This window comes from Leptonychotes weddellii, chromosome 1 (genome assembly GCF_054177405.1).
Source record: "Leptonychotes weddellii isolate Sample4059 chromosome 1, ASM5417740v2, whole genome shotgun sequence".
Lineage (NCBI taxonomy): Eukaryota > Metazoa > Chordata > Mammalia > Carnivora > Phocidae > Leptonychotes > Leptonychotes weddellii.
Window position 1 is genome coordinate 182,806,614 of NC_138369.1, and position 26,342 is coordinate 182,832,955.

General features: G+C 49.5%; 2 protein-coding genes across 8 annotated transcripts in view; both read left to right on the forward strand.

The window, feature by feature from the left end:
- IFNAR2 (interferon alpha and beta receptor subunit 2) overlaps positions 1-3,255 on the forward strand; it is a 32,120-nt gene extending 28,865 nt beyond the window's left edge. For 3 of the 4 annotated variants that reach the window (XM_081799538.1, XM_081799534.1, XM_081799528.1), the window contains one exon: positions 1,032-3,255. In XM_081799538.1, coding sequence (XP_081655664.1) covers positions 1,032-1,727 — 696 coding nt within the window. In that variant the 3' untranslated portion in view covers positions 1,728-3,255. The remainder of the gene's footprint in view (positions 1-1,031) is intronic. The other variant, XM_081799549.1, reaches the window with a different exon arrangement.
- Positions 3,256-4,041: 786 nt separating this feature from the next.
- Positions 4,042-25,940, forward strand: IL10RB (interleukin 10 receptor subunit beta). 4 transcript variants are annotated; one of them, XM_006749205.3, is made up of 7 exons: positions 4,044-4,210; positions 5,377-5,500; positions 9,084-9,241; positions 11,477-11,643; positions 15,622-15,769; positions 19,670-19,824; positions 25,272-25,940. In XM_006749205.3, the coding sequence occupies exons 1-7, from the start codon at positions 4,162-4,164 to the stop codon at positions 25,596-25,598; spliced, it is 1,128 nt and encodes a 375-aa protein (XP_006749268.1). In that variant the 5' UTR covers positions 4,044-4,161; the 3' UTR covers positions 25,599-25,940. The 4 variants fall into 4 exon arrangements, with proteins under 4 accessions (XP_081655700.1, XP_081655689.1, XP_081655704.1 ...); XM_081799574.1 differs by lacking the exons at positions 19,670-19,824; positions 25,272-25,940 and adding an exon at positions 17,914-18,828 and having other exon boundaries at positions 4,042-4,210; XM_081799563.1 differs by lacking the exons at positions 19,670-19,824; positions 25,272-25,940 and adding an exon at positions 16,742-17,355 and having other exon boundaries at positions 4,042-4,210.
- The last annotated feature ends 402 nt before the right edge of the window (positions 25,941-26,342 follow it).

Below are 26,342 nucleotides of genomic sequence, written 5' to 3' on the forward strand. Positions count from 1 at the left end.
CATAAAGGAAGAACATCGATACTTTTTTTTACATTAAGAATTTCTTTTCATCGAATGTCATTGATGATGTAAAGCAATAAACCACAGGCTAGGGGAAAATATATGTAACAAATAATCATAATAACATAAATAATCAACAAATAATCAGCATCCAGATTATATAAAGAGCTCCTATGAATCAATAAGAAAAAAGATGAACAACCCAAGAGAAAAATTCACCCCAAGGCTGGGTTGGGTAGTAGGGGAAGAGCAGGTTTGTCAAATTGGGCAACCCAGGTAGGCATAGGAGAATAGAGAGGAAGACGATGCCGATGACGATTCAGGATTGACCACCTCCTCCCCATTAGCCTCACCGTAGTTAACCTAGAGACAGAATCCACCAACAGCGCAAGACTCAGCCTGCCTTGTATTCTCCAGCACTCGCCCTGCTCAGCTGTATCCTGGCTGTGCTCTGTCCCAAGAGCTGGAACAGAATGAGCTCTGTGAGTCTTGCCATTCTCACCCCGACTCTTTAGGGATCTTCTCCACCTTTGAGGTCCTCCAGTCCAGGGAACCCCGATGGAATCGGCTTCCTAGCGACTCTCCTCACTCACGGTTCCCTGACACCCCTTAAGAATGTCTTGGCAATCCAGAATCTAAATGGATCGATCCCCCTGACATGCAAGAAGCAGCGAGGAGAGCAGGGTAGGAAGGAGTAGAAGCCAGAACCTCGTCCCCTGCTGCAGGCAGCCTACCTAGCTTGAAATCCAGCCTCCCCCACTCACTATTTATGAACCTTGGGCAAGTTTCTTTACCTCTCTGCCTTGTTTTCTCACCTATAAAATGGGGACAAGAAGCATAAGCCCACTTCATGGCACGGTTGTGAGGGTAAAATGCATTATAAGGCTAAGCACTAGGACCAGCGCCTGGCAAATAGTAAGTAAGCACTACGTAACTGTTAGCTCTTGTTACTGAGTTTTATTATGTCAAAAAGTACAGAACAAACAGAATTGATACTTTCTCTCTCTCTCTCTCTCTCTTTTTTTTTTAAGAATTACAACTCGTCAGCCTGGGTATTCCCTGAGATGCCACCAGTGGAAGCAGTGGCTTTCGTGGAGGTGATTCACGTTAACAGGAAGAAGAAGGTGTGGAATTACAATTACGACGACGAGAGTGACAGCAATGATGAAGCCGCAGACCCTGTGACAAGCACCGGTGGCTATACCAAGCATGGGCTAATGGGTGGGCTTCTCCGTCCCACCTCTGCCTCCTTGGCCACATGCGGGGACTGCCTGGAGTCCAACACTGAGGAGGCTGACCTGTCTGAGCAGGACTCTGAGCCGCTGATGACACCAGGGCCCTGCCCCAGGGGGTGGGAATGCGCAAGTGGGGCCTACGAGGGGAGAGGGAAGCTGCTACAGGACCCCCTTTCCGAGGAGGACAGCAGCTCCACGGAAGAGGCTGGGGACAAAATTACCTTCAATGTAAATCTGAGCTCTGTGTTCGTGAGCGCCCTCGATGACGACTCAGAAGTCCCTCCAGGGTTACCAAGTTTTCCAGAAGAGACGTTCGACCTCAAGGATTCCCATCAACTGGAAACAAGTTTTCTGGCGGCCCACGGGGAAGGGACACAGCCACCCTCCCCCACCCCCTCGGCAGAGTGCCCGTGGCCTGAAGATGTGCTTTCTGATAAAAGTGACAGTTCTGAGTCAGATGTTGACATCGGGGACGGCTATATAATGAGATGAACCCCCAGAATATTTAATGAACGTGGACTCACCAATACCTTCATGGTTTCCCCCCCTGCACTGTCACTTCCTCCCTTGTGGTCTGCAGTGTTCCCCAGGGAAAGTGTTGGAGACTGCGGCCGGCTCCCCCCGGGGTTGGGGGGGGGGTGGTTCCTGGTGACGGCATCTGTGCAAATTACCAGTGTGGGAGAGGAGTCGGAACCGGAACCGGACCTGCGGATCCTTCAGTGCCTTGTTTACATGTGGTTTGCAGGGGTGGTGCAGGGCCCTGCAAGATTTCTGGGAAATAATGAAATTAGCCAGGGTGGGAGTGGGGAAAGAAAAGAAAGACACTCAGCGGGGTTCTGAGCAGGTACAGGAGCAGTCTGCAGTGTTGAGTCCAGCAGGCTCAAGGAAGGAGCCAGAAAGCAGGCAGGAAAAGAGAAGGAAGGGAAGGCAGCCGGAGGGAAAGGCAGGGGACCCACAAAGAAACAGAAGCACATGTTGGAAGGAGGGAAGGTCCAGCCCAGTCTAGGGCTCCTCCCACATGTAATATTCTGTCACCTACACTCAGAGAATTTGGCTCTCGGCCACTTGGCCAGCCCTCCTCAATCTGAGTGAGGAAGACAAACTCACACACATCAGTAACTCTAGCGTCAGGCAGGTGACTAATAGGAAACATTTGCATGAGAGAGGGGGATAGAATCTCAGTGCCAAATTTTAAAATAAAAAAAAAAAACGAGAACAAATGGAAAATTGTTTCAAAGTCTTCAGAAGAGATAAGTCACAAAATTTCTGGAGAGCCTATTTAACAATTTAAGAAGTGATGTGTGCGCTGATTCCAAGTGTCCTATGTGTGACCAAAGTTCCTGTGTTGGGGGGGGAGGGAGGGAAGTTCTAGAACATCATGTAGCAAACCACACAAGAACTGGGACTCAGGTCTGACTCTGCTGCTATTTCCCTGTGTGACCCTGGGTACTTTGCTTAGCCTCTCTGAGCCTCAGTTTCTTCATTTAGGAAATAAAGGGATTGGACTAGGTAATCTCCAAGATCCTGTGGTGCTAGGAGAAATATTAGAAAATACATAGGAATGAAGACTCTGGTGGAGGTGCTACAACCCTGAGAAGCCCCTAGGGTGAACCAACTCTATGGGACCTCCTATCTCATTCCCCTTGCCCCAAGAGCAGGCTTCTCAGACCTTTCTTCTAGATCAATTCAAAAGGGGGAAAACAACTATTATGCGTCCTGGTTCAAGGACTTTGAAGAGATTGTTTTTATGACGGTTCAAAAGTAACTCAAAAGAGGGATGTGAGAGGAGAAGGGATTATTTAATGACGTGATGAAATTCCATAGGAACGGGACCTTTTCATGTGACCAGTTCAATTCTCTGCCCTCTTAAATCATCTCTCATATTTTGAAAGCTTTCCAGAGTGATCTTTTGGAATACCCTTTTTATAGCTTTTATGCATGTGTGTATGTGTTTTATATTTTGTATAATTGAAGCTGGTGAAGGATAAACACTTTTTAATAAAACTTGGTAATGTCCTCAGAGTTGTTTCTCATTAGAGAGTGTAAAAATGCAGCCGCTTTGTGGTTCTGCTGGCATCTCGAGGGTTAAACAAAAGTCTCTCTGTGTGCCAGTGCCAAGAGGGGCCAAGGGAACATTCATCCTCAGGGGCTATGTTCCTGGTGGTCAGACCTCAAGCAGTACCTTACATCACTCTGTACTTACCCTGCTCTGGGTTTTCCAACCTCACCACTGCCCAAGCTTTGAAAGAGGAAATTAAACTTCTCTCAAGCAGTCTTGTGAGAGTAACAAGTTTTTGCCCCATAAACGACTTGGTTTTGTGTGGTGTTTATCCCTGGGTGGGAAGGGGTAAAGAAGACCCTTTCAAACTGTCTTTGCTAATGGAGAGCTTTAAAATCAACCTATTTGCGGGCAGAGGGGATCATAGAGAAAACTTGGAGAAAGTTTTCACTGGAGAAAACTTGGGGAATACTGAATGGTGTCAAGAAAAACCACCACCACCCATAACCCGATAGAATCTCTGGGTGGGCGTTGTAGTGTATTTATTTAACTTGGAAAAGCATGCATTTAATGTTGGGGGAGGCGTCTCCCCAATCGGGGCACTGTACGTACAGTTTTGCTACTGGTCTTTTGCACCCCCCGCTTTGGGGGAAGCAAGGTCCCCTCCCTCCGCGTCTCCCTACGCCCCGCCAGGCCCCGGGGACACCGCCCTCTCCCCGCAGCAAAGCGAGGCGCTGGACTCCGACCGGGGCGGGGCCCAGGAAGGGGGCGGGGTCTCGTCTCGCCCCGCCCCTCCAGTACCCGGAAGCGGCCTCGGCGCGGGGTGGGGTGGACCGGCCGGCGCTTCGGGGCGCGGGCTCGGGGGCGCTTGCCCGGCAGCTGCCGTGGCCCCCCCCGCCGAGCGCCCGCCCGGCTCCCGGCGCCGCCATGCCGAGGAACCTGCGGAGCTGGCTGGGCGGCTGCCTCCTGATGTCAGGTGAGGAGTCCGCGGGGAGGGGGCGACGGCCCGACGTGCGCTTGGGAACTGAAGGCCGAGCTACGACGCCGGCAGCGATGGCCCCAAGGCGACCCCTGAGCGGACCCCAGAGGCGCACTGGAAGTGATCGGGTGCCAGGTCCGGCCGTCAGGGCTTCCCATTCAGTCCTCAGCACCCCAGCATCTGAGGTCTGCCCCTCAGCTCCACAGCTCTGTGCCTTCGGAGTTCTAAATCCACTGAAACCTTTTCTGCCCTCCTCTAAGTTTCCTGCCTGGGTTCAAACAACGACGGGCCCCTCCTTGCTTTCTGATGAATTCATCCCTGGCCTTCCAGGATACCACAGGCTCCTGGTTTTCCTCCTATCTCTCGGGCTGTTTCTACCTAGCATCCTCCACCTCTGCCAGATCTCTGTATAGCCCAGTTCTTGCCCAGGCCCTCCACCCTCCCCTCACGCTATCCCTGTAGGGGATACCAGCAGAACCCTGGCATTAAATACCAGCTATAGGCCCGTGACTCAAATGTGAATCTCTGTTGGCACCCTTGCGTGATGGGCCGGTGGTGGTTTATCATACTCTTCTGTCTGCTTTTGTGTATGTTTAATATTTTCTATTAAAAAGTTTAAAAATGATTTCTGTCTCTAGCCCAGATCTCTCCTTTATGCGCAGGCTCCTTTCTCCAGCTGTCTGGGACATTCCTGTGTGCATCTGTCTCCAGCATCTCAGACCTAATACAGCTAAAATGGGACTGTTGATGTCCTTGCCCCCAGCCCCAATCAGGGCATCAGATGCTTAAGCCAGGAATGAATATTAACTTCTCCACACCAAAAGTATCAGAAAGTCTAGAGTCTGTACCTCTGGAAATATATCTAAAATCCATCTGCCCCACCTTTCTCCCATCACCCAAATCCTGGTCACCCCATCTGTCCCCATTTCACTCTTGCTCTCTGTCCCACCCCAACCTCCAACACCCCCCACCCCCACCCCAGCATTTCTTCAGATAAAATCCAGACTCCTCAGTACAGCTAATGTGTGTCTCTTCTTCCTTCACCCACATGCCCATTTGAAGACATGGAGCCATAGGGGAGACCCAAGTGTTGGATATAGTCATTTACTTGTGCAACTTTTTTGAGGAACAAAGATGCAGACTTTTCCCTTTTATTTTTACAGCATTAGGAATGGTGCCACCTCCTGAAAACGTCAGAATGAAGTCAGTTAATTTCAAGAACATTCTACAGTGGGAGTTGCCTGCCTTTCCCAAAGGAAATCTGACTTTCACAGCTCAGTACCAAAGGTGAGTCTGGGTGCTCTTGGAGGGAAGGCCCTGAGCTGGTCACTGGGCCGGACCACAAGAGAGAGTCTGACTGCTCTCACCCGCATGACCATGACAGCCCTTAGGGAACCTCCCTGCTGACCTTTTTCTTTCTGTCCGGGAAATTCTTGTGAAAGTTCTGTTCTCTGAGAAGATACAAGTCTTTTTTACTTTTTCTTGTTGGGATGGTTCACCGTTTGATGACCACAGAGCCACTGGTATGTACGGGACATTTGATCATGTGGCTGAGGATGTCATTGGCCATAGTGGTAGCCTATTGCAACACAAGGATTTGTCACAGTTGATGTTTTTTAAGAGAAAAAATGTCACTGAGATCATCCCTACTTAGGAGAGCAGTATTGCTCGAAGTCAACGATTTGCAAGTGGGAGCCATCCAGGAAAACTGAGGTATGCAAAGCAGGTTGGCCCTTGCCGTGCCACCACCCATCCCCTCCAGCAGATTATAACAGAACACCGCCGTGCTGTGGGGTGCAGATGATTTGCATAGTGGGTGCTTAGTTACTCTGTGGCTGTGTCCTAAAATTGAAAGTAAGACAGCTAGCTACTGGCTGTGAAAAGCTCTAGCCTCTGAAAGCATCAGAGGCTTATGAAGGAAGGGTGAGCGTCAGCAAGACAATTATCTCAGTGGTGTTCTGACCTCCCAGGACCTGCCCTGCCGGTCGGTTTTTCCCTCTGTCAGCCCTCCCTCAGCAGCTTGCCATCATACACCACCGGCTGCATGCAGGTGACGCACCTTTATGCCAAGTGCAAACAGCAGCAGGGGGCCAATGGGTGATAAGCCAACACACCTGCTTCCAACGTGACTCAGAAACATACAAAGATAGGCAGTCCCTTCGATGAAGCAGGAGGAAACAAGGTCCCAGATCCCATTAATCCCACACTCCTTCTCCTCCAGATTTCTTTTACAAACATATCCCAGGCCTGCTGAGGCAGAGAAGACGTAGGAAGATGAATAAGATAGTCTTTGTTGACTTTTTTGGGCACTTTTTAGTTCGAAGTAATTCCCCGCTAACAGAACATTTTAACATTTCAAGGACAGGGGCGCCTGGGTGGCTCAGTCGGTTAGGCGTCTGCCTTCAGCTCAGGTCATGATCCCAGGGTTCTGGGATCAAGCCCCACGTCGGGCTCCCTGCTCAGCAGGGAGTCTGCTTCTCCCTCTCTGCCTGCTGCTCCCCCTGCTTTGTGCTCTTTCGCGCTGACAAATAAATAAATAAAATCTTAAAAAAAAAAAAAAAAGATTTCAAGTAGAGTGCAAAGAACTTCCAAATAGCTTATGTCCAGATTCACCGATCTTTAAGATTTGCCACATTTCCTTTCTCCCTCTCTCTCTGTCTTACATCATGCCCTTTGCCCCTTAATATTTCATGGTGAATTTCCAAAGCGCAAGGATAATCTTTTACATTACCACCTACAGCTATCAAGGTTGGCTGTTTAACGTTGGGGCAGGACTTTCATCTGACCTACAATCCTTAGTCCAATTTGTCAGTTTACTCAAGGATTTAGGACAGGTGATTCTGCGGCTGAATTTTCCCCGCTGTGTGTTTTCTACCACTGATTGGTTTGATAATTTCATGTCTGTTTCTGCAGTCTTGACAGCTCTAGAGATTTCACTGTGCAAAATTAACCTCCCTCTCTCTCTCCCCCCATCCGTTTATCCTTTGTTGTTCTGTTCTGTGCCCTTGTAGTAGAGGTGTTTGGTTGGGATGTCCATCTTGTAGGTACAAGTTCCTAGTGGCTTCCCAGCAACCAAGAGTCAGGTATCCTTAGCACAGAAGTGCAGACTGAGCATGAGATGTGCTGGGAAAAACAAAGCATGTGCTGGGGGTGTCCCAGGTGCCCCAAGAGAAAAATATTTTTAAATGCCATAAAAATGACCTGGGGAGAGAGAAGTTATTGCAAAACAACTTCTGGAATATTCCATGTTCCAGCCACTTGACACGCTAGTTTAAATGAAGGAAGTGGCCACGTGTGGGGAAGCCCTCTTCGTGCCATGACCCCTGGAGTCTCCAAATGGTGGGATGTTAGGCAGCCCATGAAGAGTTGATTGACAAATGTTTGTGGTATAGTACATGAAAAGAGCAGATTGTAGAATAGTCTGAGCCCAATTATCTCTACCTACTTTTAGCCAGAAATTGTTCTGGGCATCGCCAAGAACGTGGTGAGGTGTGGTGCTTAAGACTGTGGGCTCTGAAGTCAAACCGATCCCAGCTCCATTGGGCAAGTTTCTTAGGTTCTCCATACCTGCGCCCCATCTATAAAATAGGAGTGATCCCCATTCTGCCCTCCTGGGCTTGTGAATTCAGTGAGGTAATACAGATAAAAAACACTTCCTGGGCGCCTGGGTGGCTCAGTCGTTAAGCGTCTGCCTTCGGCTCAGGTCATGATCCCAGAGTCCTGGGATCAAGAATTCATCTCCCTCTCCCACTCCCCCTGCTTGTGTTCCCTCTCTCGCTGTGTCTCTCTCTGTCAAATAAATAAATTTAAAAAAAAAAAAAAAAACACTTCCTGCCCTGCCTGACACCTAAGTGCTTGACAAGTGGGCTGTTACTATTTTTATCACTTTCGTTGTCACCTCTAAGGGCGGCCAAATCGGAGGAAGGTACACTGAGGAACCAGTCAGGCCAAACCCCCCCTTTTTGCGAGACAGGAGCCTGGGTGTCCTTGGGTCAGGTGGAGCTGATTACACCTCCTCAGGTGGTCGCGAGGCGGTCACACACACCTGTTGGTCTTCCCAGACATCCTTTTCCTTCTTCAACTTCACGTTTCTGCCACCCTCCCTTCAGGGGTAGGTGTCAGGGCTGGAGCTCTGTTTTAAACACATTGTATAAAACAAATCTGTATAAGAACAAATCGTTGCATAGTTTTCCAGAGTAGTTGCAGCAGTAGTCATTTTCGGGACACTATTTAGCTCATCTGTGTATACAGTATTCACAGACCATGTCCCTCTGCTTTCATAAACAGCATAATCAAGGAGGGAAGCTTTCTTGGTCAAATATATTGAAGACTCAACCCCATTTTGGAGAGGCACGTGCTCATTAAGATATGAAAGTCACTGAGGGAGTTCTGTTATGAAGACAGACACCTCTTTATGTTTAACTTTGATTCTGCCCCAAATCATTTGACCATGGGACAGATTTTTTTTTTTAAGATTTTATTTATTTATTTATTTGAGAGGGAGAGAGGGAGAAGCAGACTCCCTGCTGAGCGGAGAGCCCAATGCCGGGCTCCATCCCAGGACCCTGAGATCATGACCCGAGCTGGAGGCAGATGCTTAACCGACTGAGCCACCCAGGCACCCAGAGACAGATTATTTTTGAAACTACTTATAATATCTCAAGAATCACTGAAATCCCATGGAGCACAGTTGGGGAAATGCTCATATAAATGATGCCTGCTATTCATCAAAAGTGATGATTAAGAATTCAGTTTATTTTTCTCACATTATCCTACATTATCCTTTGGTAGTAGGGGTTAATAAAGCACCCGTCAGCCCCAGAGAGACTGAAGTGAGAATTTTCATGGTTTTATTTTTCTGATTTTACAGTTATAGGAAATTCCAAGATATATGCACAAGTACTGCCTTGACGGAATGTGATTTCTCAAGTCTTTCCAAGTATGGTGATCACACCTTGAGAGTCAGGGCTGAATTTGCAGATGAGCATTCAGACTGGGTAAACATCACCTTCTGTCCTGTGGATGACAGTAAGCCACTTTCTTTTCCATTTCATTGTAATGCCATCATCATGCCTTGGTTTTCTTTCCCCATGGGGTAGCCTGGTCAGGGAGGATTCTTTGAGCACCCACAGAGTGGGTGGCCTTGCACAAGGAGCGTAGGGGTTATAATAAGGAGGGCTATGGCCAGAAAGAAGTCTGTGGGAGAGACAGGAAGGGATGGTCATAAAGTTAGTACAATAATTAAATATAAATCTATTAACATTAATGCCTTATGGGTGAAGAATGAGTTGAGGCCAGTGTTGTTAATGAAAAGAACTGGAAGAATTAATGTAGTACATTTTCTGGGAGGAAGTCAGTTTGGAGCCAGGATAGAAGGAAATGTGACATGACAGGCAGAAGAATAAAGGTTATTCGAGGCAGGTATAGAGACAGGAAGACAACCAGGTAGACAGCCAGCCTGCCCAGAATGAAGGCCAGAGCAATGGATTCGACTAATGACAGATGTGTTGGGTCAGGCTGGCTGGTAAGCATCTGAAAGAATGTTCCCAGGTTAGATCTGGGGGGTCATGGGGATTCACCAGAGGTCATGAGATGAACATAATTAGAACATCAGGAATTGGAAATGAATGAAACCACCTTATAGCAATTGAGACAGTAAGAGGATGAGGGGTGACAAGAACCTCATGAACAAGACTCAAGTGCAGCCTTCCAAGGAGAAGCTCCAGGAAAGCATTGGAAGGATTGTGTCTGTGTGGTGCGGGGTCTTTATACCACTCCCTGCTCTGGACCCCCATGGCTCCCACAGTTTTGCCTTCCCTGGTGGGGAATGCAGCTGGGATACCCTTCTGTTCTTTCCCAATTCTGTCCTAGGCTTGACAACAAAACTCTTATTTCTGGAGTCAGAAATTATCAAAGTTATATTCTCTTTTCTAAAGGTATCTTTATAAAAGCTAAGAAAAATCAACATTAAAAAAATACAAGCAGCTTAGCAGTAGTCAAATTTCCAAAACATAGTACAGGTTTCTGCTCCTGTAATTGCTAACTGACTTACCAGGTCCTGGCTGGTTCCAATTCCTATGTTGGGCCCATCTGCGGAAATTCCCTTTAGAAATTAATACAGAATAGAAAAGCAGCTTGCCCAAAGGTCATACAGATAAGGAATGGCCCAGTAAGGATTCAGAGCCAGGCCCCTGAGGCCCCTGTGTCTATGCTCTTAGCAACAGTTACCCTACTTTCGATCCTTGCCTCTTGAAGTTTCTATGACAGGAAAGTGCTGCAAGAAGTCACAAAGAATCTGTTTATACTTGCTTTGAAAAGATATCTGAGAAATTTTCTTATCTGGGTCTTAGCTACCAGCAGATTAAAGACAAGGTAAAATGCTGGAAGCAGTCCCATTAACAGCTTCAAAAAATAAAAAATAAAAATAAGAATAACAGCAGTCAGAGAAGAAAACAGGATATAACTCAAATAGCACAGTTGCCCAGAGATGTTTATTATTCATTGTACAATTATTATTGAGCACCTACTATATGCCAGGCACATTCTTAGTGCAGAAGCTATAATAGCAAGACAAAATCCCGGCCCTCAGGAAGCATACACTCTAATGGGGGGAAGACAGATAAACAAATAGATAACATATTTTATGACAGATGTGACTGTGGCTCTCAAGAAAATAAAGCAAGGTACCAGGGCAGGATATGTTGGGAGCTGCTCTTTACATAGGGTGGTAAAAAAGTCTCTCTGAGGAGGTGACATTTGAACCGAGACCCAAACGAAGCAAAGGGGCTAGCCACATGAATATCCAATAAAAGAGCATTTGGGCAGAAACAGCTACAGACTGTTTTGGAAAGTGTGTATGATTAATTATGTATGTTAGACACTAAAAGTAGTAGAAATACCATCTGTAGCTTCCAAACCAGCAAAGGAAATAAAGAAAATTCGACCCAGTAGAAATCAAAAACAGGAGAGGAACAAACCACCAAAAAAAAAAAAAAAAAAGTCTTTATAGAAAACCCAAAATATCAGAAATCACAATAAATATAAATGGACTAAACTTGATTAATAAAAGGCTATCAGATTTTTTTTTAAGAAACAAAATCCAACTACCTTCCTTGACCATGTCAATCAATGTCGTAGCAAACTTACATCAAAGACCAGTGTCCTTCAGTCGACCAGTTGGTCTGCACAGTTATGAAAAATAAATGTTGATGTTTTTAAAATGTGATTTTTGACTGTCATTTTGCTTTGTTCTCTTCCTCTTAGCCATGATTGGACCGCCTGGAATGCAAGTAGAAGCACTTGCTAATTCTTTACATATGCGTTTCTTAGCCCCTAAAATTGAGAATGAACCTGAAACATGGACCATGAGGAATATTTATAACTTGTGGGTTTATAATGTGCAATATTGGAAAAATGGTTCTGACGAAAAGGTAAGCTCAGCAAATCATATGCATTTCAGACATAGGCTCCCCTTCTTTGCCTAGTCTTAGTCTGAGGCCATGATAATGGAGAAAGGAGGCTAGGAGGCCATCCAGTCAGGGTCTTGAAAGGTGGTAGCACCTTATGGTCCAGAGGATCTAAGGCCTGGTCCTCTGAGTGCCAGAAGCTTCCCAGTCTGAGGGATACCTGGTATTTGGCTCATGCTTCCCAGGCCCCAAGGGAAATGCACAGAGCAGACTTCAGGGTGTTAGCACAGTTAGAGCAGGCCTTTCTCTCCCTGAAGGGAAGTTGCAGGAGAAGGTGGGTAGAGCTGACTCAACAGTTGGCTGGTGGAAGCTGCAGTCAGCTGAATCAGGTGACATGCTGCATGACTGCTATTTTATGGTCTGAAACCCTGTGCCCCATGTACACCATAGAATAGTCAAGTCCATGGTCAGGGCAGCCCCACCTCTGGACACTAGATGAACAGTGTCACATTTTACCTGTCTGACCCCAGTTTTCGCCATTGCTCTCCTCCTCTTCAGGGGATGGTTCCTTTAAAAACATGAGCTAGGAGTCTGACCTGGTTGGAATGTTGCTCCTGCCAATGTGACTCTAGTCACATTCTTGACCTCGGCTTCCTCATGCCTACAAGATGGGCATAGCGCACTTCATGGGGTGCTTGGGTGGCTCTATCAGTTAAGCATCCAACTCTCGGTCGGTTTCAGCTCAGGTCATGATCTCAGGGTCGTGGAATCGAGCCCCACATTGGGCTCCACACTCAGCACAGAGTCTGCTTGAGATTCATATGCTCTCTGTCTCTCAAATAAATAAATAAATAAATAAATAAAATCTTTAAAAAAATAACCCACTTCGTCAATAAAGTGGGGATGATAACCTACTTCACAGGATTTGGGGGAGTTTAAGGACATAATGAAAAAAATAAACTTGTCCGGTTACCTGAACAACATGTATGGTCAATACATGGGCTTTTCCTTCCCCTTATGTAGACAGAATAAGGCTATTTTCATTCATCCATGGTCAGGTTTTTCCTTATACTTAGTACTTCCAAGCTGAATGCTATTTGTGGTCCTAAACTGTCTTACATGTATGTTAATATAAGTTAGGTTACATATATGTCATCTCCTCTATATTAAATGTTGGTTCTGTCACTTAATTCTCAAGAGTTTGGGAGGAAAGGGTTACCCATGTGTGTTGTCTTAGGAATTATGTAATCAAATTTATATGTACATACTGCACAGGCCCCCAAAATCTCAAGCTAATTTCCCCCCCAAAATGCTCCTTTGAACGTTGCAGGATATCAGCCTTCTTCACCGAATAGATGATTTTGCTTATAGTCAAGCCCCCAGGAGATGTGTGCTTAGAAAGCAATACAGAATGAGGAGTTTTTAAAGATTTTATTTATTTATTCATAAGAGACACAGAGAGAGAGAGGCAGAGGAAGAAGCAGGCTCCCCGCTGAGCAGGAAGCCCAATGCAGGACTCGATCCCAGGACCCCGGGATCATGACCTGAGCCGAAGGCAGACACTTAACCATCTGAGCCACCCAGGCGCCCCAGAATGAGGAGTTTTATAGTCACTTGCCAAATGCAGGCATCTCCGCTAAGCTGGGATGCAAAGGTAAGACAGGATTGACCCACTCAGGGACGTAGCAGCGTACTCTCGTGAAGGATCCGTTTCCACAGCCTACCACGCCTGCATGCCTCCTGCACCAAGCATGAAGCGCAACACCCAGTTTAGCTTTAGCTTATCTAGAATGTGCCCACAGGATAGGCATCTGGTGACACATGGGTCCTGTCGCTTCCGCCGCTGTGTGGAAGCCTTTGGTGTGGTGCGCCAAGTGTTAGAAGGGCTGCCTGCTCCCTAGGTCCTCCCTCATGGGTGTCTGCAGGGTCACCAGGACCGGTTTATACACGCTCTAGACTGAATGTTCCTGTCCCCCTCACCGAATTCACACGTGGAAACCTAATCCCCAGTGTGACGGTGTTAGGAGGTGGGGCCTTTGGGAGGCAGGGGATTAGCGGCCTTATAAAAGGGACCCCAGAGAGCTCCCCGAGCAGACCCTTCTGCCCTGTGATGCAGACACAGCATGAAGACTGGCTGGCTGGACCCAAGTTCGCCGGTGCCTCGGTCTTGGACTCCTCAGCCTTGAGAACTGTGAGGAGTACATGTTTGCTGTTTAGAAGCCGCCCGCTGAGTTCTGGTACAGCACCTACACGGCCTAAGACAATTAGGGTTCCCTTTGAGAACGCAGTGTTAAAAGGCTGCCGTATCCAGTCCCTAAACTCATAGCATAAAAGGCTTCGAGAAATTCTGTTTCTTCCTGATGGGAGAATGTGAACAGATAAAACCAGAAATTGCCCAGGTGTGAAAGACAGCTAGAAAAAGCAATCAGAGGGGACTTGAGCAGGGCTTTTCACGTCTGTCCTTCCCTGGCTGCCGCTGTGGGTCAACCCTGAGCTTAATCCCTGAAAAAATAGCATTGCAAGGTTTTAGGGGTATGGGATTTCTAGGAATGAAAGCCCGGATTTTTTATTTTTAATTATTAGAAGTTATACCATACTCTTCATGTAGTCAATGGTAGAATCAAATTCTTGTCATCAGTGAGCTTGGCTTTCTCCTACAGTAAAGGAATAGAGACAAGTTGTCAACAAACCCAACGCCAAAAGAAAAATAACCAATTACTGAAGTAAAAAAAAAAAAAAAGACTCTGTGCTCACTTTCTGTTGAAGTTCCTATTCACCTGACACATTTTATTTTTTTTTTAAGATTTTATTTATTTATTTGACACAGAGAGAGAACATGAGCAGGAGGAGTGGGAGAGGGAGAAGCAGGCTTCCCGCAGAGCAGGGAGCCCGATGAAGGGCTCGATCCCAGGACCCTGGAACCATGACCTGAGCCCAAGGCAGACACTTAACCGACTGAGCCACCCAGGTGCCCCTCACGTAACACATTTTAAATACGACCCTTCTGTCAGGAAATAGAACCATGATGGAAATATGGGTGGCATATACTCTTCTAGTTCCCTTTACTCTGCCGGAAACTGTTTTGGTTTCCCAAACTCAGGAATATATCATCAATGAGGATAGCTTACATTCATACTGAGCAGAGTCAGGGAGGCCGAGGTGTGTGCCTTGCAGAGGAGGCCGGCCGCTACCGGACGAGGGCATTTCAGGTGCTCACGCAGAGGACAAGTCTAAAGAGAACCCCGGGCTGCCAGGGTCAGAAACTTGCTCTTGGAAGGAAAAATCACATGGGGCGTCACTCTAATGGACCCATGTCGCAGTTCTCGGGCTGCTGTACCAAACTCCCCAAACCCAACAGGAGCGTGTTGTCTCAAGGTTCTGGAGGCTCGAAATCCAAGATCCAGGTGTTGGCAGTGACAGTCCTTCCAAGGGTTGTGAGGAAGAATCTGTTCCATGCATCTCTCCTGGCTCCCAGATTGCCGGCAATCTTTGGTTCCTTAGCTTGTAGAAGCAACAACCCCATCTCCGGCTCATCTTTACGTGGCATGTGCCTGTCCGTGTCCAGATCTTCTCTTCCTACAAGGACGCCAGTCATGTTGGATTAGGGCTCGTCCTAATGAGCCGATTTCAACGCGATTACCTCCAACTAACTCCCTTTCCAAGATACTGAGGGTTAGGACTTCAACATATGAATGGGGAAGGGGACACAATTCAGCCCATACAACCTAATTCCTTTTAAAAAGGGAGTAGGATGGTTTGTATGGCATCTAAACTAGAGAATTCAGGAAATGAAGTGGTTTGTCAGGACCATGATCATTCCTTGCCCCACGCCTTAAGATGCTATCAGGGTCCCCAGAGATGAACCGGGAGGAACACCTGCTTCCTTCAGCTTCCTATTTTGAGCCCAAAGTAAATATCATAACTGGTAAGATTGGGGGGCGGAAGAGAAGATGGTGTCCCTTCACTGTGGAGGCCTGTTTTTATTTTTGTCTTCGTTCCTAGTGGCCAATGACGTGTCAGTATGACTTTGAGGTCCTCAGAGATCTTGAGCCGTGGACAACTTACTGTGTTCGAGTTCAAGGGTTTCTTCCTGATCGGAACAAAACTGGAGAATGGAGCAAGCCTGTGTGTGAGCAAACAACTGATGACGGTGAGTCTTGAGACACACCAGCTGTAATTCTGCCTCTTCCAAGCCTTTCAAATCGCCTTATAGACACCCACCAAGTGTTAGCGGAATGTTCCTTAGACATGAACACGTCTGGCTCCCAACTTCAAGCTAGGTCAGCTCTGACTGATCAGCTTCCTCTTGGAAGGAAACCACCCCCTTCAGAGGCAGCTCGTTCCCTCTTAGACCCAAGGGCTGGATGGACACGTTTTCCATTCGTTGGACGCTGCCTCTTCACGCCCACCCGCGCTGTGCTCATTCTGTCCTCTCAGGCCTCCTGATACGAGTCTTATCAGCCCAGCAAGGTCGAGCCCCGCCACACTGCCCAGAAGCCTCCCCTCCCTGGGCTGCATGTCTCCAGCCCCCTCAGCCACACGAGGGAGAGCTTAGAGACCTTGATCACTGTCCCCACCAAGGGCTACTTGTCTCGGCTTCCAGGACCTCAACACAGTCACTCACAGTGCTCCCTATTTTTTAAAAAAAGAGAGAGGGAAGGAGGGGAGGAAGAACAGAGTGCGAGGGAAGAGTACCACTGGCCCGGACACTGTGATCATTTACATACAGACACATTGCATTTGCATACAGGATGATACAAACTTGCTGCACACAAACAACAGGCCTTTTTATTATTTAAAGACATCGTGTGAGGCTCAGCCAGCTCAGACTGTGGAAGAATGAATACACGCAGGTCCACTCCTGGCCGTTTTCATTTACCGAGGCTCTCTTGGAAGCAAGGCACTGATCTGGGGGCTGCAGAAATATAGAGGAGAGTAATAATGAATTCCCTCCAGCGAGAACAAAACTTCTCATCCTCTGTGTCACAGGGCAGTTTGGAGAAGATTGCAATGCTTCAGTCTCACTGATTCGTCATTTCTGCTTAGCAAGCTCCTGAGTGTTACTTTCTGGCATTGAACGTATTTCTCACCCAGTTTTGCTTTGTCTCGTCTCATTTGCCAGAAAGAGCTTCAGGATCTTTACCCATTTGTTGCTTAACCTGTGGGTGCACTCCAGGATGCACTTTCCTTTAGACTGCTTACCTGCTTGCCTGCTGATCACTGACCCATCGGAATAGAGTGGACTATTCCATAAGCTGTGTTGGTTCTTTTGCCCACAAAGTCACCGTGAGTGCAAATGTAAAAAAAACTGGTAGATACCAGCTAAAATGGACACACCCAGTGCCAAGTGCAATGCCGTCCCCACTGTGCTCATGACGATTTATGGCTATTTCTCAAAATAAGAGCCCCGTAATCAGGTGTGCCTGAATCATTTTTACTTGCATCAGAATTCTGTACCTTGGGAGCCCCCATCCCACTTGAGTCACTAGAATCCCTGTCTTAGAATTATCCTTCTTTTGGGGCACCTGGGTGGCTCAGTCAGTTGGGTGTCCAACTCTCGGTTTCCACTCAGGTCATGATCTCACAGTTGTGGGATCGAGCCCCATGTCAGGCTCTGTGCTCAGTGTGGAGTCTGCTTCAGATTCTCTCCCTCTCTCCCTCTGCCCCTCTCCCTGCTCACATGCCCTCTTCTCTCTCTCTGTCTCTCAAATAAGTAAATAAATCTTCAAAAAGACATCAACCTTCTTATGTCTAAACACCTGTCACCTGCTTTCCCAAAACCTTGAGTGTATTTCGGGATCACCCGGTGTCCTGTCCTTCCCCTGTGAACATAACATGGGACATGGGACAAGTCCCGGACTGCCCTGTGCCTCAGCCGCCTCATCTGCAGAATAGGGAGACCAAGATAATGGTACCACACGCAGGGGTGGGAGGACTCAGAACAGTGCCTGGTACAAAGTGAGCCCTTAATGCATTAGATATTATGGTTATTAGTAATGACATTCTTAAAATCACATTATGAAGGATTCCTAATGGTCCTGAGACCTTTATGTCACAAGACATGCTTTGAGGCCTACAATTCGACCTACAAGAGAAATATTTCAAATATTTTGTGACTCTAAACGATGACCCAGGAACTGACAAAGCCCAAACACTTTATGAAAGAAAAGTATAACCCATTGAAAACCTGCTTTTGTCAAACATCATTTTAGGCTTGTGTAAACATAGCTATCTCCTTTGAACCTCACAACCCATTTTTCCATGAGAGCCTTGTAAGGATCGCCCCTTTTACAGACTGGGAAATCAAGGCTCAGAGAGGCGAAGTAACTTGCCCAGAGTCACTCAGGCAGTAAATGAACAGGGACGGAGCAGGTTACCTGTCGTGTAATTTACTGCCCACGGACTCATTCCACAGGTGAACACAGGCACGATTTCCCTGCGGGTGAAACAGGGAGAAGCAGTTCGCCTGGCCGCGTGGTCAGGTGGGACTGAAGGAAGTCAGAGAGCTTTCTGTGGAGGGCTCGGCTCTGAGATCCTCCCCTTATTCCAGCCCGTGGAAAGCAATGACCCTTTCTTTCTTGGGGTGAGTTATAAAAGCATCCTCTGACTTCACAGGGGGTCTGGGAGGAGGTCCCTTGAGCTCAGCAAGGGCACAGGCCGGAAAGATGATGAGGCCACTGCTGGCATGAATGAAAACACAGGGGGACGAGGGAGGAAGGCAGGCCCATCCCAACCCCAGCTCCCCCTGCAAACACCACATCCATTCAGACATCTAAGGACCGTCTTGTGGGCCCCGCGCTGCTCAGTGTCGGGGGTTGGGGCGCGTGCTTTGGTCTGCCCTGTGCAAGTAGGAATCGACACTTTCTCCGCAAATAAAATGACTCCCTTTTAAAAGGACTTGCTGTGAAAGGGCACGGTTCATTGGCTTGTCCTCTCTCGGCACCAGATGCCTTGGGTTTTAATCAGGAGGGTGGTGCCGGCTGCCAGGCCCCTGCACTGGAAGGGTGGGTGGCCCCGGGCAGCGGGAGAAGGCACCTGGTGCTGAATGAGGGGAGCCAGGACCACAAATGCCCCGGTCAGAGATAAAGCCGGATGTTAGAGCAGTAAAAACAGATTTGATTCAGTAAGGGCTTACAGGAGGGAAAGAGCTACCTAAGACGTTTTAAAGGAAGAACAAGGGAGGGGCAGAGAAGAGAGAAGTGGGGAAGTGACACATCACAAAGCGGGTGAGGGGGTGGGTCAGTGTCCCTGCAGTTGGGCCATCGGTGTTGAACGCCAGCTGGTCTTTATCAAGTCGGACTTCCCCTCCCCGCCCGGGCTGGGGGACAGGGGCCCTCCTTCATGAAGATTGCAGTTGAGAGGAATGGCTTGCAGGTCCTTGAGAAAGACAGCCCTGGGTTTTAGGAGATACGTGTGCATCTCAAAGGGGCGGAGGAAGGATTCACAGACATAAGCTTTTGATAGCAAAGGCTCTGCGAAAGGAAGGCCAAGTGCTGGCGGAAGAAACGCTAAGTTCTTTTGGAGGCCTTGAGTTCTTCCAGACAGAAACCCACGGTGGGTGCTGGGTCGTGCCAGCCGCGTGGCCTTGGGCCACTGGAGTTTGGGCAGGTGTCTGAGTGCCGGGGGCTTGGATGGTGTTGCCATGCCAAGAGCTTTTGCCCTTCTCGGTACAAAGCACCGCGGTGCGTGTGTCTCCTTGGGGCTCTGGGGTCCCGTTTCCTGCTTTAAGGCCGCAGAGGCTTCTCCAGGATGCAGAGGCTCATTGCTCAGAGTCCCTGCTTATGGTTCTCATCGTGTGTGTCAGCAGTCGTGCCAGAAACCGAAGCTGGAAAGAGATAGGAAGTGGGGGGGGGGGGGGCCACTGGCTGGAAACCCCTTGGTCCTTGAGCAGGTGTCTCGTGCTTTCTCCTCACCCCTCCCGAGATGGGCACCCCGAAAGCGGGGATTCCCACTGGATTGCCATGGTGGCAGAGTGTGGAGGTCAGGTGACCCCGGGTGTCCTTGACCTGAGCCTGACGCAGCCCACCACCCGGTCCCCCTCCCCCCGCAGAGACGGCTCCGCCCTGGACGGTCGCCGTGGTCCTGGCAGCCTCGGTGTGTGCCGCCTTCCTGCTGCTTGGCTGCTCCGCCCTGCTGTGGTGTCTGTACAAGAAGACTAAGCACGCCTTCTCCCCCGGAAACTGCCTGCCTCAGCACCTGAAAGAGGTAGGCCTAGGATGGGGCCCTATGGACCCGAAAGCCCTGCCTGGGAGGGCTTCTCGTTTTAAGTCAGGGCCGGCCCATCCCACGCGGCAGGCTTTCCTGGAGAGTGACAGGCGTCTGCGTGCGGGTCCGTGCCCCGGGGCCCGTTCCAGGGATGCCCGTAGTCACAGATCATCCGGCAGGGAGGAAGTAACCTGGACTTCGTTCCTTCTCCGACCTTCCCTCCCTGAAGCCCTGAGTCATCGGGGGCCCTCAGCTGGGGCCTCGAGGGCCTCCTTCCTGAAGGAGATCTGGGGGGCACACCTCAGCATCTGCTACCGTGCACCCCTTATACCACAGGGACCCACCGGAGCAGGGCCTCTGAGACTGACATTGCTCCTTCTTCCTGGGGAAAGTTACAAGAGGAAGGTTGATGATACCAGCCCCAGCCCCTCCGCTTCGGCTGGTCTCCAGGACGCAAGAGACCCTCGTGGTCTCTCCTAGCCCCCTGCAGGCCCCTCTCCCCTTTCCTATGACTAGCTGCTGCCCATCTGATTGGGTGACCCAGGCCCTGCGCTCTGAGAAGTCTTGAGTCTCCGGTCACGGGCACCAGAGGTCTGGGCTGCCCTGCGTCTCCGCTCACCATCGGGATTGCGCAGGGGAGCCCATGAGTCACCCGATGACTCCTTTCCTTGCCAGCTAGGCTCTTGACATGAAGAGGGGGTGGCCTTAACTGAAAGTTTACCAGGACTCCTGCTGTGCCCACCCCGGGAGAAAGGCTCTCCCTCTGGGAACCCTCTAGACCAGCAGTCAGCAAACTCTCCCTTGAAGGGCCAGATAAAGCAAATATTTTAGGCCTTGGAGGCCAAGAGGCAAAACCAAGATATTATATAGGTACTTATACAACCACTTAAATGTAGTCATTTAAAACTCTTAAAACCATGCTGAATTCCTGGGCTTCACCCTAGTGTGCTGACCCAGCTCTGGACTCACAGAGCCTAAAATGGCATGCGCAGGGGGCACCAAGTTCCCCGAGTGGGTCCCTGGGAGCGATGGTAAGCGGGGCCACTCCTGTGTCCACCCCGTGGTTCCTGAACCCGTGGTTCCTGAACCCGTGCGTTCTAGGCGTTGAGGATGCTTCTGGTGGTTGCTGGCACTCTCTGGCATCCCTAGGCTTGTAGACACATCACCCCAATCCCTGCCTTCATCTTCCCATGATGTCCTCCGTGTGTGTGTCTGTGTCCACATTTCCTGTTCTTCTAAGGACACCAGCCATATTGGATTCGAGGCCCACCCGAAGGAGTTCATTTTACCTCGATTACCTCTGTAAAGATGCTGTCTCCAAATAAGGTCACATTCTGAGGTGGCAACCCTGGGAGGGGCAGCAGAGCCCCTCCACTGGAGTTGACGCTCGTTCGAGGAATGATTTGCCGTCCCTGTTCCACAGGGCCTTGGTCAGCACTGCTGAGGCCTGACTGGCCCAGGGCCCCGTGGCAGTCTCGGAGTTCATAAATGATACAAAGACACTTGGAGCCGCTCCCCTGAGTCCACACACAGGTCTCTCCCACAGACTTCCTCGTCCCTGACCCTCCAGTCTCCCTTCTTCTGGGTTCCCTGACCACCGGCCTCGCCATTAACCTCTGCCTGGGAGTCCACGAGGAGCCCAATCTTGGGCCACTTTTCTTCCAACACAAGAGGACGACCAGATGCACGGCCCAGAGCTCTGCCCGGTGGAGGGCTTCCTCCTCTCCACTGCCATTCAGGGCCCCCTGGTTCAGCCCCTAGTGCCACCACGGGCCATTTCGGGTTTGCGCCTGCGTGCCGTGCCAACCTCCCCATGAACCATGCTTGACCTTCTGCTCCCTCAGCTGCCCCCCCCCCCCCACCCCCCGTCGTCATGGTGTGAATAGAGACAGGTGCTGGTGCAGCAGGGGTGGATGGTGCGGGAGGCTGGGCCCCGTGCACATGCATCCTCTGACCTCGTTGTAGGACCTGGTGGGTCCAACAGGCCTTGTGGTGGTTGGTCACTTCTGGGAGGCCTGGTCTCTCAGTGTCAGAGTGCTGCAGGCTCTGTCTCTACCAGCTCCCTATAACATCTAGAAGCCGTTTTTCAAATAGGGCATAATTGTCTGCTGCGTGATGGCCTAGCCTGGCCCCCAAACTGTAGTGACCTGCATTGTGATTCTCCTTTTAGGATTTGCCAGACACTCCAGCATCTTTTCCCACCACAGACCCTTTCTTACCACAGACCTGCCATGTCACACAGCCAATTCACGTTCAACTGATGTGTCGTCCTTGGCCGATCATGCTGGGCCTTGGTAGCCCTGCACCAAGCAGCCATGGGATGTGCCTAGGGCACCCTGCTCCATGGCCCTGACCTTCTGCAGGGCCCTCTCCTGCCCTCGGCGCTGTCCTGTGTCCCTCTATAAATTATATTCCCAGGGGCAGAACGTGCTGCCTTCAGACCCACAGAGGCCCACCTAGCATCCCGCTAGTTCTTAGTGGTGGGAGGGGTGAGATGTGATCATTGGTCCTTTACTTTGGAGAGGATGTCCAGCATGCCCTCCTCCATGGGAGCCCTGAAACTTCGCTGATACGGCAGGTCCCTGAATGTTCATCCAGGGGTTGTCCCCCGCTCTGAAGTGCGTGTGCCTAATCAAGGCCTTGCCACTTCTTTCCCTTCTGTCACCATAGCTGATGTCGGGCCTTGTCCCCAGACCACCCAGTCAGGGGCTATAGACTGCCCCCTGAGAAGGACATAGTCCCGCAGCCGAGCCAGGCCAGCCCCAGGGTTCCGAGGCTACGGCACCTCCACCATGAGGGCTGGTCTGGGCCACGCAGCATCCACGGTGGGTGGAAAGGGAGACACGTGACCGCAGGCAAGACCTTTTAACAAGAGGTGTTAACTGAGACTGCAGCACTAGAATGAGCCAGGAAGTCTGTGAGCTCTGGAGGAGCGGGAAGAACAAAGAGGGGCAGGCCCATTGTTCAGGGTAGAAAGTGTTTTGTTAAGTGGAGACCCAGCAGGAAGCAGAACTATTCACCTGCTCTTTCTGCTTCTGGCTCGCCATCACAGACTGGTCAGACAGGAAAGGACAGATGGGACTGCGTGCTTCCAGGCAAATCAAAGCAGAGACGGGCGTAGGACAGGGGCCGTTGGAACAAGCCCCCCCTCCGAGGCTAGAAGACTTTGCAGACCAGCCTGCAGAGCCCGCCCCTGTGATTCATCTGAGAAATGCCGGCTGGTGCTGGAGAAGGGCGGGGCGAGGGGGGTGCAGTGAGGATGAAGGAGGTGCGAGGAAACTATGCAGACTGGGGTCATTGCATCATGAAATTCTCCAGCCCGATGCCTGATGTAAAGGTCCACTAACCATGGCCCAGAGAATAATCACGAGTTCCGGGAGACTTAGTGGGGATGGAGACTTGGCGTTGAAGCCATAGGGAGGTTTATCCAATAGGATATATTGAGTTTCTGTGTGTGTCCCACCCGGAGACCAGCCCGATCCTTGCTTTCCTGAGGCTCACAGCACATTTTCCTCTGTTCTTTCCTGTCCCCTTTCCCTGGAGAATCAAGAATGGCTCTAGTCCATTCTTACGAATCCACTGGACCCGAGGGTTTGGGGAGGTTCCTCCTGCCCCCAGTGTCTTCCTTTGTGCAACAGAGATCTGGACATAATTCCTCTCCCCCCCGCCCCCCACCTTCCATCAGCTGGTGGAGACCCAGGGGGTGGGAGGCAGAAATCCTGACAGGTCCACACCAGGGGCAGTACCGCTCCAGCAGCTTAAGTCCCATCAAAGGGCTGAGTGTGGAGATGACATTAAGAGGGCAGCGGACTGTCAGGGGTGAAGCTACAAGTCAACAGTGGAGGGGAGAGGGAAAGCTGTGGAGCCCGGAGACCGTCTCTACATCATCCTGAAGATCAGGAGCATTGGTGGAACTACGAGGAGGGAAAATGGCAAACATGAAGTCAGCAGATGTTCCAGGAACCACACCTGGGCATCTTTCATGGTTCAAAGAGTGGGAGAGACCCAGATGGCTAGACTCGGGTTCCCACCTTTAACCAGCCCCCATCCCCAGGGAGAGACAGACCCGACGACAAACCGTGTCCATAAAATGCGCTAGACAGAAACATAGCACAAGCCACGTGTATTTTAAATTGGCTAATAGCCACGTTTTTTGAGGTTTTTTTTTAAGTAAAAAAGGGCAGATGAAATTAACATTAACAATATATTTTATATAACCCAGTGTATACAAAATAATCATTTCAACACGTAATGAGTATTCTTTTTAATTTTTGCAATATTGACGTTCTTTTTTTCCTACGAAGCCTTCGAAATCTGGTATTTCTCACAGCACAGGTTGATTCCGACTAGCAACGTTTCGGGTGGTGAGTAAGCCACCCGTGCCACGTGGCTGCCGACTGGGCAGGCAGTGCAGGGCTGAGGGCTGAAAGTGGGGACACACTGGGTCCTGGCGAGCCCCCGAAGAGGGCCCCTAACTCAGCCTGAGGACACGGCGGGAGGTTCTGCTTGTTATTCCAAGACACATTCATCCCGTGCCTGTGATGTGCTGCTTCCTAGAGGAGGTGACGCTCAGGCCAAGTCAGTGCCACAGCACTGGGATCGGTCTAAAAATAGCTGCCTTCCAGTTTAAGAGAAGAAGCCATCAGAGGGGGACCTCATTGCACCATCAGAGGGTGGTTCTGAGGTGCAGATTTGTTGTCACATTTTTAGAAATTGTGGTAAAACACACGGAACGCAAAATGTGCCATCTGGGCCATTTTTCAGTGCGGAGTTCAGTGCTATTAAGGGCATTCACACTGGGTCACATTGGCAGGCAACCAGCACCGCTGTCCGTCACCGGAACTTTTTCATCATCCCAAACGGAGTCTGTCCCCAGTAAACAAGAACTCCCCATCTCCCCCTCCGCTGCCCCTGGTACCTCCCCCATCCTACTTTCTGTCTATGAATTTGACTCCTCTAGGGACCTCACGTTCAGCAGAGTCATACAGTATTCGTCCTTTCAGTGTCTGGCTTATTCCACTTAACATGACGTCCTCAAGGTTCATCCACGTAGCAGGTGTCAGAAATTCATTCCTTTTCAAGGCTGAATCATTTTCCATTGTATGGATAGACCCCATTTATTTATCCACTCCAGCGCTGAGGGACACTGGCATTCCTACTACCTTCTGGCTTTCGTGAGTAACACTACAAGTCAACAGCGCAAATACGTCTTTGCGACCCAGCTTCCAATTCTGCCGGGTGTGTATTCAGAAGTGAAATTACTGCATCATATCGCCATTCTGTTTTTAAATTTTTGAGGAACTCTGATGCTGTGATTGTCACATGCTTTAAACCAGCCTTCTCCGGCCAGGAGTTCTGCATAAATCTGTGTAAGCCCAGAAAAAGAAATGGGAAAATTTTGATCATTAACTTTCTTTCTTTCTTTTTTTTTTTTTTCCCTCCCATAGTTTTTAGGCCATCCTCATCACAGTACGCTTCTGTTTTTCTCCTTCCCGCCCTCTGATGAGAATGAAGTCTTTGACAGACTGAGTGTCGTTATGCAAGTTTCTGAACATAGCAGGCAGAATCCTGGTGATGGCTGCACCCCTAGGGCCCCGTCTGGGCGGGGGTCCTCCGAGCCGGTCCCCGAGGAGGGAGCACGTTCAGCAGGGTACAGCACTCCCCTCCTTCTCTCGCCCACCTCTGACCGTCAGCGGAGTGGGAAGCCCCCTGAGCAAACCCCACATCTAGAACTCTCAGATTCCAGGACAGCATCTAAACAACCAAAGAGCTAGATTTTAAAGGCTCGCTTGGCAAAAACACTCCACAGTGGGAATGTGCTGCTTTATAAAGGCCTCACTGATTAAAAAAAAAAAAAATTGTCGATCACTGGGGAGTATAATTTTCAGCCTCTTCTGCTCACTAATATAAGAAACAAGTTTTAATGAGAAGAAACAAAAACAGTTAAAACGAGGACTAACCAGACGGCCATGAGACGGATCCAAAAAACAGCCTCAAGTCAAAAGTGGTCAGCGAATTTTCTGGATTCTCAGGGATACTTGGACTGGATTTATTTTGCTATCTGTGTATGTTTTATATAGTGCTGGTGCTCTATTAAAGTCTTATTCTCCATTTCATCTATGTGCATGAATGGTACTACGTTTGGGTAATTGGCAGATAGTGCATTGCCATTTCTGGTGGTGTTCTCAGTCCCTTCCTGCTGTCACCCGGGAACGGTGCCGGGGGTGAGGGTCTAATGGTATCTGGGAGCGATCGGTCTAGGAAGACTTGGATTCCAGTCAGACACCTACTAGCCTATGACTCTTCGGTTTCCTCATCTGTACGTGGAAATTAAAAGACCTAAGGATTGGTCATATTCCATGAAATGCACGCCCCCAAGGGCACCTGGGTGGCTTAGTCAGCTCAGGCCATGATCTCAGGGTCGTGGGATCGAGCTCTGTGTTGGGCTCCATGCTCAATGCAGGGTCTGCTTGAGGATTCTCTCTCTCCCTCTGCCCCTCCCCCTGCATTCTCTCTCT

What these genes read in the sequence shown, in the direction of transcription:
- IL10RB (XM_006749205.3), top strand. Translation starts at nt 4,162, where the DNA reads ATGCCGAGGAACCTGCGGAGCTGGCTGGGCGGCTGCCTCCTGATGTCA. An exon ending in CTTCTGTCCTGTGGATGACA is followed by an intron (nt 9,242 to 11,476) that starts GTAAGCCACTTT and finishes TCTTCCTCTTAG; the next exon opens with CCATGATTGGACCGCCTGGA. An exon ending in TGAGCAAACAACTGATGACG is followed by an intron (nt 15,770 to 19,669) that starts GTGAGTCTTGAG and finishes CTCCCCCCGCAG; the next exon opens with AGACGGCTCCGCCCTGGACG.